Genomic DNA, 13,336 nt, shown 5'->3' on the forward strand with positions numbered 1-13,336 from the left:
CTGTTTTTTTTGGTGACTTACATCCATTTAAGGAATCTTGTCACTTGTTGCTAGAAAGATTCCTTGACGCTATGTCGTTTTGGACCTTCTTGAGCCATGTTGATATCTACATTAAGTTGCACATGCACTTGCCAAGACTTAGTTAGACAAGAATTTTAGAACAATTCATATATAAATAATAAGTTACCAATAGCATGTGTGGACCTTTTTTCTTATTTCCTTGTAATCCTAGAGTTTTACCTCTTTTGTGATCTATCTAGTAATGCATACATTTTTGCGTGAAACTTTACTAGGTGTAAATTTTTATAGACGAATATAAAAGAGACAGAAATAAATGTGTTACCTTAAATGATGACATTATTTTGTCACATACCTCGATCTTTTTATTGTTGGGACCTTCTTGACAAACTCTTCTCTTTTCAAGATGACGAGCTCCTCTTTTCAAGATTTTTTAAGCTTAACATGATACTTCATGTCTAAGGCCTAGATCTCCTTTGCCTTCAATTTTTCGGAGGCATAAAAACTAGGCCATGTTGTTGCCTCCATTCAAATATGAAGAATGTAATTCTCGTTTATTGATGACTAGAGGAATGCTCTATCATGATTAGATTTTTTTTTTTTTTTTTGATGACTATGGTCATTGCTGTTTGTAATAGCAATTCCCTTTTCCTTCTTCTTTAGTTGTATGCTTAAGTCACTTCAATAGTGCTAGCTGCATTTTGTTAGGAATGACAATATACAAATATGCAACTGCATGCTATACAATTATGGATGTCATTTGATGAAGTGCATTCTATATGAATCATAGAGAAGTATTCTATGATATATAAAAAGTAAAGCTTCTTGACTATATGCTTCTTTAAACTAATCTTTGTTAGGTGCTTGCACAGTAAATAATTTTAAAAGCAATTTAAAAAGATTTTGGTGAGTTGACGAAGATATTGGAAACTTATTGAGACTTAAACTCATCACTATATTGTGAACATGATCATCTTATCATTTAAAGTCTAGGAGACTTAATAGATCTTTTCAGATTTGTGACGATGAAACATGTGCTACTAATAATATAGTCATACTAATTGTGATAATTGTAACAATTTCATAGCAATATTTTCAACATGTTCCACATACACATTTGTAATAATCATGCAAGCTTGATATCCACTTAGTGCTAACAAGATCATATCTAGCATGGTTAATTAGAAAGAAATAAATAAATGAGTTACCTTAACAAGAGACCCTAAATCACGATACTCTTTTGTATGTACTTCGATCTTCTCCCTGTTGTATTCTTCTTGACAAGTTCCCTTGCCTTTGAGATTTCTTTTGTTAAGCTTAACATGATATTCCATGTTTAAGGCATAGATCTCTTTTGCTTCATTCTTTTGAAGGTGCAAGAACTAGGGCATGTTGACCATTCAAGGTTATATTTCCTTCCTTTAGGGACGAAAACAATCCCACGGGCTTCTATTATTACTTCCTTTATCGTTTGATCCCGACCAATAAAATAACCCTTCGCTTTTTGTCTCTTTGTTGTGACAGTGGCCTAGTTGGCCAAATTCTTCTTGGGCTATTCACTTGACTATTATGATTGATTGTCTAAAATCCTATCATTCTGCAATTTATAAATGTACTTGCAAAGTGTTTCATTAAACACATGTTATATGAATAAAGAGACCATTGGTAAGATTTTATAGGGCGTTTTGCCTTTGTTCCAATTTGTTTTAAGGGGTGATCCCATTAAGGTCAAGATTGGCATGTGCATAGGATAAGATTCTTTTGAACACATGCCTAATTGGTTACGCATATAATACAATTTAAAAGAGTACCTATACTTGATACATGATCTATCATCATACTTTCACATTCAATATATATCCAAGCTAAGGTTTTAACACCATGTCTCTTACATATCATTGTGTGAGCCATTATGTATTAGACATATAGAGTACTGATATAGCATTTTTTTTTTTTTAAAGAAAGAAATATTCATGATGCTGTGGAAAGACTCTAGGCTTTTCCATGATTTTTGGCCTTGGTACAAAATTACCTTATAGCAGTGTCAATCAATTATATATAGATAGAGATATGGGGTGATATGATGCTATCATGTCACATACCTTTGATCTCCTTCTTAACAGGCTCTTCTTAATAGATTCTCATTCTTGATCCAGTGGACTTGAGAGTATATGTACAAACGAGATAGTCTAATTAAACTAGCTTGGTGGTTGTACTATCTATATTCTTGCAGCGTAAAAGATTAGGCTTGGAGCAACATTGCCAGGCAAGAAATCATAAATAACATTAAGACAAATGAATAAAATTTGTTGTGGCTTGAGCCTAGAGGCATTATGACTTTTCAAATGGAGTCATCTAAGCAATAAAAATATCTCTTAGAAAAAGAGAAATAGCAATTTCCTATTAAGATTCAGATTTGATATTATCCAAATATCACAATTTTTTGTTTCTAATACATCGTGATGTAAATTTTGCTTTTTTAATTCTACTTATCTCTTTATCGATTGGTCATTAATTTCCGTTGAGAAACTAGAGGTGTAAAAAGATGTACATACTTATTGTCTTTTATTTTTTATTTTTTAAAAACATCATTGAAGTCCTTAAAAATAGTTCTAAATTCTAAAAAGACAATAGAATGAATTCTGGTTTTAATGCTTGAAATGGGTTTTTATTTTTATAACTTGAAATGGCAATAAAATTTGACCTTGCCATTTAATGCCCAAAATTATAATTTTGGTAAGATAATAAATATTTTCTAATATTCAAGCGTTGAGTTTTATTACCTATTGCAAGGCAATAACATGCTTACTCCATCTTTCCTATTTAAGCTAGATACGTTTAGGAAAGAAAAGGGGTGATAAACTGGTAAGTGGCACCATACGTGTCAATACCAACATTGGTGAATTATGTGCCAAACAAGTATGTCTAACATCAAACATGCAACTAAATAGTACATGTGAAATTGTGAATGATCAAAATGGGATTTGCTCCACATTGGGTTGACTTTATTTATCTTAAAAAGCATGTATTGATGTATATATTCATATATATATATATATATATATGCACAATAAGTATCATCAATTGTAGCTTAAATTTTTTTTTTTTTTTTTTTTTTTGGAAAAATTCATGATATTTTTTTTTTTTTTAAATACTCATAAATCCCATCAAATTTTTTTCTTGTATGAAACATGAGCATTTTCAATTATTCCAAATTTCACATGGAATTTAAGACAAAGCTGTAGAAACTAGAAACGTATAACTATTTATACATGCATATCAACACATTTGTCAATAAGAGTCAGTAAGGAAAACGTTTTTTTACAACAGGCATCATAATGCAGCAATTGATTAATAGTTTTTAAGATTCCATTACTTTTATGTTTATATTCAACCAAATACTAGGCATTAAAGAAAATTCCAAATTTAGCCAACACTACAAACTGAAATTAGTAAGAAACTACTGACATTAAAACAAAAGTTTTAATGGGAAATTCGGACATTACAAAAGGTTTAAAATTTTCCATTAAACCACATAGCAAACTGTAATGTAAATTGCAAGTATATAGCTGACCAATTACTTCCCATATTTCTTTAACACCAGATTAGGAATTTCACAAATGCATATTCATTGTATTTCCAAATCTCACGTAGATGTTAAATTATATACCACCCTTTTTTTATTGTTATTTTATAAAGCCTTTAGCCGAAGCTATGATTCCCATTCCTTCCATTTATATATCACCATATATAGCAACTTCGATATGATTAAATTGAGATCTAAAACAAATATAGAAAGACAAAGCTGTGATTTGGGACTACCATTATTATGGTTGACTTATTTGGAGTAATCTAGGAATTTAAAAACTTATGCAAAACGTAATAGTATCAGGTAGAAAAATAACTTTTGGGAGAATAAACCCATAGACATACCTGAGCAATGATACTCATAGCATGGCTCAGTGGGGTAGGCTATGTATCTTTGGGGCAATTTTGTCTTTGCTCTCGCTTCTTATTTATTTATTTATTTATTTTGAATAAAGGTATAAGAGTTACCTTGGGTTCTTGATGCAAACCATTTCGTTTGTGCCCAGGATCATCGACCCACAGTAACACAATGACATTTTTTGTGAAATCACATCGAGGAGATTTGATTTGGCCTCCAAATTTCGTGTGCTCGTCCCTTTGGGTTGGAAGACTGCAAGACTGTTTTGTCGCAGGTAGATCTGCTTCTATCAGAGGATCTCCCAAACTGACTACAGTATCATGGTGTTCATATCTTTCAAATGAACTAAGTGACCCTTTGTCATAGGAAGAGAACAATGACTTGTCATTTCCCACAGACGGTGCCAAACTGATGATGCCAAAATCATTAGTTGGGTCCCTCGTTTAATCCGAAGCACTAGACAACCTTATAGAACCTGCAAGATAAAGGAGAAATAGATCGAAAAGACCACCGGATTGTGCCCGGTGGGGGAGCCTCCAATGCTTAAATTATTACCAACCCATATATTTCATATATAGATAGTGTTTTGTAGTAGTTTTTTTACGTACCTTAGCAAATGGATAGATTGTCCCTTTTATAGGTGACTTAGGTAGCTATTGGACATAAATAAGGGTGATTATTACCCTAATTCTAACGTTCTTTGTCTTGATGAAAGGGTTTAAGGCCTTTGATGATCATTATTGAATGTGTTGGGCGGTTACTCATAAATCTTTGATGGCCTACTAATGACGCAATGATCGTCCATTAAGATGGACGACCTTAATAGTTTTTATGGACTCATCAAAGCCCATGAAATCTATGGCAATTATCTATTTTCAAAACCCATGGCAATCATCTTATAAAAGCCCATGGAAAATTATGACTATTTATTTCATGTCATATTATAAACTCATAGTCATTATTTATCTTATATCATAATATTCATAATATTTATTTCCAAAACTCATGATAATTATTTATCCTACATGCCCAATAGAAAAACTCATGAGAATATTACATTATTCCATTATAGTGGTTGTTACCATATTTTATTTGAAACTCATGGATATTGCCTCTATTAAAAACCCATGGTAAATATTATTCTCAAGAAAATATTGGAGGTCATTATTTAAAAAACCCAAAGAAAATATCATTTACAAAGTAATCCACAGCAAAAATTATGAGAAACTATACAAGTTGTTATTTAAAGCCCATGGAAATAAATACCCAAAACCTATCATAAATGTTTATTAAAGCTCATGGATTCATTTTATTTCTACTAACAACTAAACCCCATGTGAAATAAAAATCCATGGCAATATATGATAGCTTTGTCCATTTTGTAGGACTCACAATGAGAAAGCAAAAAGATAGGCCCAAGTGGAGAGAACCACCAAGTCAGAGTCCCACAAAATACCCAACCCTCATAGCCAAGCCCAACATGAAATCTTAGCCAAAACAACCCATGTTTGCAAACTAACCACGCTAGAGAACTCCATTCAGTTTTGCCTTTCGCTAGAGGTCACCTCAAGAAGCGACCAAGCTCCCAAACCAAATTAGGAGCTGGCCACTTGTCCCACTGCCAACTCTAAGGTGAACAGTACCAAAGGCTGACACCTAAAGGCTAATGGGCAATAAATACCCTTCTTCCCCAAGTTTTGGTCACAACTCAAGGATAACCAAAACCTCCAAACTCATGAAATCCTGAACCAAATAATTTATTTTATTACTAAAAATGTATGTAATTGGTTCATGAACCAAAACCACGAATCCTAAAGGAGAAAATTTGGGAACATGTGGTTTGGAGGGCATAAAGAGATCCCCAATGGAACCCTCTGGAGTGGACTTAAACTTTGACACCTAGCTTGGGGTGTTGAATCCTACTTCCTAGGGTCCAAATCTCAGTTGCAGCACTAGGATTCCTCCTTATTACTTGCCTTAATCCCATTGACTGAACACAATCTCAAAATTCTTAGCATTTAATACAAGATTACGTTACTTTTTACCCATGTGTGACATTGCCCAAAGAAGCAAAACAGCCCCAAAAGCAAATCTCCCATTTTAGGCCAAATCTTAGGATAATTAAGTCTGTTGTCCTGCTCCTAATCAGTCCTACGTTTTTGAACTTTTGCTAATCAATCCCTTAAGCTTCACTATAAAAGGGAACTACCATCAACTCATGGAGGACAACAAATCTTATCATAAAATTCCTCACCCATCATGCTATTTTCAGCCCATAAGTTAGTCCCTTAGTTCAGAAATTAGCCTTTAGTCCATAAATGCTCATATACACTTACCCATAAACATCACATTCCATCTTCTCAAAAAATCCCAGCACCTTAAAATAGACACCAAACCCCTCTGAAATTTTTGATTTTCTTGTCACTTTGCTTGTGGTTCAACTCTCCCCAAACTCATAAATCATCCCCCTTAGCCTACACTCACTTAGCCTCAAACATTCCCTTTCTTTTTTTGCATATTCACAGTCCATAAATGTTTCCTAATCAGTCACAAACAACTCTTTACTCATGAAAGCCTTATCCTCAACATTAACTCTATCACACCACCATAAGCTTAAATACTTACTCACTCAAAAATAGCCTACACTACACCATTCATGCCCCACATATAGATATTCCAAAAATCTTAGTTCAATATGTGTTGTACTAAGCTGAAATCTCTCTCTCCCTTCATTCCATCCTATTTTTTTCCTCTTTTACTTGTAATTATGAAGCCTTTAATCCTTGTTTATTGTTATTATGATGAAAGCCATAATGTTTTGGATGCTATGAAAGTTTTGCTTCATGATAACTTGATAATAATAAAGAAACTATATGATTTTTATCATGTAAACACATTTATTGACTAATTAGACGTTACCGCTAAAGATCTGTCATATTCACTACTAGACCGTTTTTCCTCGTGTACTTGTTATAATGGGCCAACTTCTATATTAACCAACTATGGAGGAAATGCATAATTTTTACTATGCAAATACATTTATTGATTTTCCAAACATCTACAGTTGTACTTTCTCTTGCTGACTGCTAGATTATTATTTAAGCACTTGTTGTGGTGAGCCATCCTTTATGCCAGCTTATCTTTGCAAGAGGTATTTTTGAGGCTTTATTATAATCTTTATTAGATGTGACCTAGACTTTGAGAAAAAATGGGTCTTTCACACTTCACCGATAGCCTTTTGGCCATGTTTCAAGCCTAAAGTCGAGTCTCGGTTTTAACTCTCCTAACATCATGTGGGCAACGAATGAAAAATGCCCCCAACAACTGTGAAGTTATTACTCAATGTAATATGAGAATGCAGTCACTATAAGAAATCTGGGTTTAGACAGCGTTTGTAAAATGTTGCAAAAAATATATATTCATTCTTTAGCAACATTTTATAAAATTGTTGCAATAGAGCTTCTATAGTGGCATATTTGGAAATGTTGCCAAAAAAAAATGCGGCCTAAATCTAGATTTCTTGTAGGGAGTAAAATTACTAGTTATTATCTTTTCCTTAAAAATAAATAAATAATTGCTATCATGTGAAATTTTGTTATTGCATGCCAAAAATGACAAAAAAATATAAATTTAAAAAGATGAAAAAGAAATAGGTTAACACGTAACTAGCGGAGACTGCGAGCCCCACTGTAATAAAAAAAAGGGGTTATAAAACCAGTTACTAAATAATGTGACATAAATTACCATACTGGCAAACTATGTGATAAAATTACTATGCGACTTAAATTACCATTACCGCATGCCTACAGTGACCAAAATATTTCCACAGAGAGAGAGGGTTTAGCAATAGCATGCAATGTGAGTCATGTGATGAATCACGGAGTCAAATTTGACTTGTGCTTCATTTTTTACGGGTTTAACTTATCTCTAGTACTTTTTTAACTAGACATCTTCTATTATTTTAAATTTTTATAAAATAAAAAAGAAAATGCTAGAAAACCACTAAATTGTGGCTTTAATTAATGTGGCATGAGTTACCCATTGATGTGAGCTTGCCCAAAAATATAAAAAATTAAAAGAATATATATAAGAAAAAGGTTAGCATGAAACCAAAATTAAAAGAGAAGTGGTACGTCTACAACATTTTCATAATAAATCATAAGTAAACCTACCATTTAAGACTCGTTGTGAAAAGTTTTGTAAAAATGTAGTGGGTCGACATAGCATTTCTCAAATGAAAACCAATAAAAATGGTAGAGTTACTAGCTACTCAATGTAATATGAGTTACACAATGTCAAAGTTATTATCATGTGTGATCTTGATACAGATTAGAGTAATTTAAAAAAAAAAGTTATTTATAAATTAATAGGAAAAATTACAATTTACCATCCTAAGTTATTACCCTAAGTACCTAACCCCTCGATTGATTGAAACACATAACCGACTCCTCAATTATTAAAAAAAAAATAACACTTAACCCTATGTCATCTATTTTGTTGTTAACTAAAGTAATTTAGTATTTAAAAACCAATTTACCATTCAGTCATATATTTAAAGGGAAGGCAAATTGGTATTTCAATCCTAAATTTCATCATACATAACACCAAAACAGACAAGAGGACATTAAAATAACGTTATATTTTTGAGGGGTCAATCATGTGTTCCAATAGTTTGACTAAAAGTGTAATTGGGGTTATTGTTTATTGTGAAAATGTGTAATTTGTCCTAATTAATATGGGGTAGTTACTGTAATTGTGTGTCCTAGTTCCTATCCAAAGTGATTTAAAGAAAATTAGAGCAAAAAAAAAGTTTTGAAAATAAGGCAATATAACATAAAGGGCAAAACCTAGGTACAGTTCCTTAGGTATAGTACTTTAGGTTCCCTACTTAAAATTTTGACATCTGTCTAATTTAACATCTCAAGCAAACGGCGTTAAAACTATTTTTTTTCTTCTTCCTTCTTTTTCCTGTACTGCAAACGGCTTCTCTTCCAAACCCAAAACCTTTCTCTTCCAAACCACCCAAGACCCTTCTCTTTGAAACCCAAAACCCAAAAAAAGAAAAAAGAAAATCTCATATCTCTTCTTTCACTCTTGGTGTGTAGGTATGTTTCCTTTCTTGTTTTCTGATCTATGATTCTTTCTTCTCTCTCGGTGTGGGTGTATCTATTTACCTTCTTCTTTTCTGATCTATGATTCTTTCTTTCTCTCTTGGTGTGGGTGTACCTGTTTCCTTTCTTCTTTTCTGATCTATGATTCTTTTCTGATCTATGATTCTTTCTTTCTCTTTCGGTGTGGGTGTATCTGTTTCCCTTCTTTTCTGATCTTTGATTCTTTCAAATCTATGATTCTTTCTTTCTCTCTTGGTGTGTGTATCTGTTTCCTTAAGAGTGTGGAAGTTTCGGGAATAGCTGAAAGGGTATGTGTTTTGGTTTGAAACCCAGTAGATCTAGCTTTCTTTTTCTTTTTCTTTTTCTTTTTCTTTTTTTGATCTTTCCTATTTGGTTAGTGAGAAAATGAGGGTGAAGGGTCCCTTTTTTGGTTTGAAACCAAGTAGAAGCTGTGGTTCTCTTGCAGTTGCAGTATAGGAAAAAGAAGGAAGCAGGGGAAAAAAAAAATAGTTTTAACGCCGTTTATTTGGGTTGTTAAATTAGACAGTTATCAAAATTTTAAGTGAAAAACATAAGGTATTGTACCTAAGTTTTTTCTCTAACATAAATAAATGGTATCCACAAAACAATTGTGGGTATTATCAACATACATCAAAACATATATAACAGTGTTCAGAAATTACAAGCTTTGTATTGTTCGATAGACCATATACCATATAGCATACTACAAATACGGTTATTCGAGCTTAAAGCATAATAAATATATATGAGCATGCACAATGTTGCTAGCTATCTAGGCCTAGGCATAGCTTGATAAGGATACATTATATATTTATATATGCTAAAACGGAAATTAAAGGAACCCAGCCAAAACAGTCTTCACCAGATAATTGGAGATGATACTATTGGTTTTTTGTGTTGGGTGGAAGGCATCCCAAAATACATATTTGTCAGCATCTGTGCAGGTCATTAAATTATTTTGATTGCATGCGTAACCCATCTCGAACATTCCGGTTGCACAACAGCCCACTGAAGTCACGTCAAATCCTGTCAATTAATTAAGAACAACTATTTTAGTATGGTTAATTAATTAAGAGGATACTGTATATATCTCATATTTTCATGTTTAAGAATTAATATTAAGAACGAAATATGTTTATTTTGAACATAGTTCTCGTTATTAGGAAGGAACCCAGTTAATACCAATAAACTACTACAAGATTTCTTATTATACTAATATATATATACACACAAATATTAATGTTAGTATAGATACCAAGATGAAAATAATCAAAATATCTACAATTAATTTTCAGCCTCTCAAGTCAACAGTTATTAATTAATGACATAATGACAGACAGCTACCAATTAAGCACATATTAAATAATCCTGCAAAAAACTGAAAATTCAAAGGAACCTCTTAAATATATCTACCACCCCAACTACTTAATTAATTAAAATGGCTACTGAGTAATGATGACAGCTTAAATGTCAAAATAGTGACATATATTGGCTATCAGATTTTCCAAGCGCTGGTTGAAACTTGAAAGGATAAAAGGAAAAAAAGGTACATTAATTAATTGTGTAGTAATGAGAGAAAGTGAAATCCATGGTATGGCAGGGGTGCACATACAGACACAGTTATAACTTACCAAAGGTAGCAGGTTTTCGTATGACATAGGTGAATATATAGTATGGATTTGAAAACACCAATTTGAGCCCAGAAAGATCCTTGTTCAGCGTAGTTGTTAACATCTTCAACTTTCCATTGAACTCCAAAGCCACAGTGTTGTATCTCTCTACGCATTGATTGCCACCAGCAATATTAGTGGCTCTCTCCAATGGCAAACACCCCATTGGAGGTAACCCTCCTAAGGATATTTTTCGAGCTCCTAGACTATAGAGTTCCTTGATGAAATTTCCTGCGATTCCAATCAAAAAGTCCTCGTACTGTGTAACCGTGAATCGGGATTGTCGACCAGCTGGGAAGGTGTAGTAGTTCTCAAGGAAATCATTCGTTCCCATGCTTATCATGTACAAAGCGTCGCTTATTACTTGGTTAGCCTTAGTTTCTCCAAGATAGGCTCTCAACCTCTTCTGATAGTCTTCATAGTACACTAATTCCTTCCAAAGTGGTATCACAGACTGCAAGGGAAACAAATTGTTGCAAAACATTAGGTGATAATCACTAATAATTTAAAGTAGGCATGTCGTATGGATCTAATTTAGCGGGTACAAAAATAAAAAGTATATATTATGTAAAAAAAAAAATGGAAGAGTACACAAAATCTACTTGCAGTTTCTCCTTAAATACGTAACCCCTAAAGTTTAAAATGCAACACTTCAAATCCTAGTATTATTTAATTTGTAAATTCTTAAAACATTCATTAAAATAAGTAGTGGTTTGCTCTCAATTTCTTATTTGATGATACAAGTCCATATTTAGAGTTATTTTTTTATATAAAACAAGACCATATAAGAAGTTACGTGTTACACTAAAAAATTTATGGAATAAGTATTACACAATTAACTGTTTACACAAAATAATATCACATAAGTATTACATTCAAAATTTTAGGAATTCCATGTTTAATGGGAGTGTGTGTATTTTTAAAATTTTTAAATTTTAGTGATTCCATATTTTATGAGAGGGTGTGTATTTTTTAAAATTCTATGGTGTTTTGTATATATGCTGTAGAAACACATGCATAAAGATTTATAAAAATAATAAATTAATGTGTAAAGATAAAACGGAACAGGGACGATTCTACCATATAGGCCATTCAAACAATTGCCTACGGCCCTAGAAGTGAAAAAAGTCCCAAAATTTTGATCATAATAACATGTTTTTATATATAGCAACTGAAAATAACTTATGTCTCCTATCTATTTAATTATTTTTTTGGGCTTGAAAAAATGGTCAATGTCTAACTAAAAACTAATTTAAACCCACACATTTGTTTTGCACTTTTTCTCTAAGTAAAAAAAGTATCTCTTCATAGCCAATTACCATTAAACCCAATCTTTTTCGCTTTTACTACTGAACTTAATATCAAAAATCATAATTAAGGAAGATAAATTTATTTTATTTTTATATGATTATATCTTATGTTTATATAATTGATGTGAAAATTTGTAGTATTAGTTTGATTTTAAGTTAATTCATCTTTTTTTTTTTTTGAGAAGAAGTTAATTCATCTTTAGAGTGAACAGTACCAAAGGCTGACACCTAAAGGCTAATGGGCAATAAATACCCTTCTTCCCCAAGTTTTGGTCACAACTCAAGGATAACCAAAACCTCCAAACTCATGAAATCCTGAACCAAATAATTTATTTTATTACTAAAAATGTATGTAATTGGTTCATGAACCAAAACCACGAATCCTAAAGGAGAAAATTTGGGAACATGTGGTTTGGAGGGCATAAAGAGATCCCCAATGGAACCCTCTGGAGTGGACTTAAACTTTGACACCTAGCTTGGGGTGTTGAATCCTACTTTCTAGGGTCCAAATCTCAGTTGCAGCACTAGGATTCCTCCTTATTACTTGCCTTAATCCCATTGACTGAACACAATCTCAAAATTCTTAGCATTTAATACAAGATTACGTTACTTTTTACCCATGTGTGACATTGCCCAAAGAAGCAAAACAGCCCCAAAAGCAAACCTCCCATTTTAGGCCAAATCTTAGGATAATTAAGTCTGTTGTCCTGCTCCTAATCAGTCCTACGTTTTTGAACTTTTGCTAATCAATCCCTTAAGCTTCACTATAAAAGGGAACTACCATCAACTCATGGAGGACAACAAATCTTATCATAAAATTCCTCACCCATCATGCTATTTTCAGCCCATAAGTTAGTCCCTTAGTTCAGAAATTAGCCTTTAGTCCATAAATGCTCATATACACTTACCCATAAACATCACATTCCATCTTCTCAAAAAATCCCAGCACCTTAAAATAGACACCAAACCCCTCTGAAATTTTTGATTTTCTTGTCACTTTGCTTGTGGTTCAACTCTCCCCAAACTCATAAATCATCCCCCTTAGCCTACACTCACTTAGCCTCAAACATTCCCTTTCTTTTTTTGCATATTCACAGTCCATAAATGTTTCCTAATCAGTCACAAACAACTCTTTACTCATGAAAGCCTTATCCTCAACATTAACTCTATCACACCACCATAAGCTTAAATACTTACTCACTCAAAAATAGCCTACACTACACCATTCATGCCCCACATATAGATATTCCAAAAATCTTA

The 13,336-nt window shown here is 32.7% G+C and overlaps 1 protein-coding gene across 1 annotated transcript; it reads right to left on the reverse strand.

Annotated features, from left to right (window-relative positions):
- Window positions 1–9,652: 9,652 nt before the first annotated feature.
- On the reverse strand, window positions 9,653–11,250 carry LOC136064343 (GDSL esterase/lipase At2g04570-like). Its single transcript, XM_065765991.1, has 2 exons — window positions 10,728–11,250; window positions 9,653–10,122 (listed from the first exon to the last, which is right to left on the reverse strand). Exons 1-2 carry the CDS (start codon window positions 11,248–11,250, stop codon window positions 9,929–9,931), a joined length of 717 nt encoding a protein of 238 aa, XP_065622063.1. The 3' UTR covers window positions 9,653–9,928.
- Window positions 11,251–13,336: the final 2,086 nt, after the last annotated feature.

Source organism: Quercus suber, unplaced genomic scaffold (genome assembly GCF_002906115.3).
Source record: "Quercus suber isolate HL8 unplaced genomic scaffold, Cork oak 2.0 scaffold_671, whole genome shotgun sequence".
NCBI classification, from domain to species: domain Eukaryota; kingdom Viridiplantae; phylum Streptophyta; class Magnoliopsida; order Fagales; family Fagaceae; genus Quercus; species Quercus suber.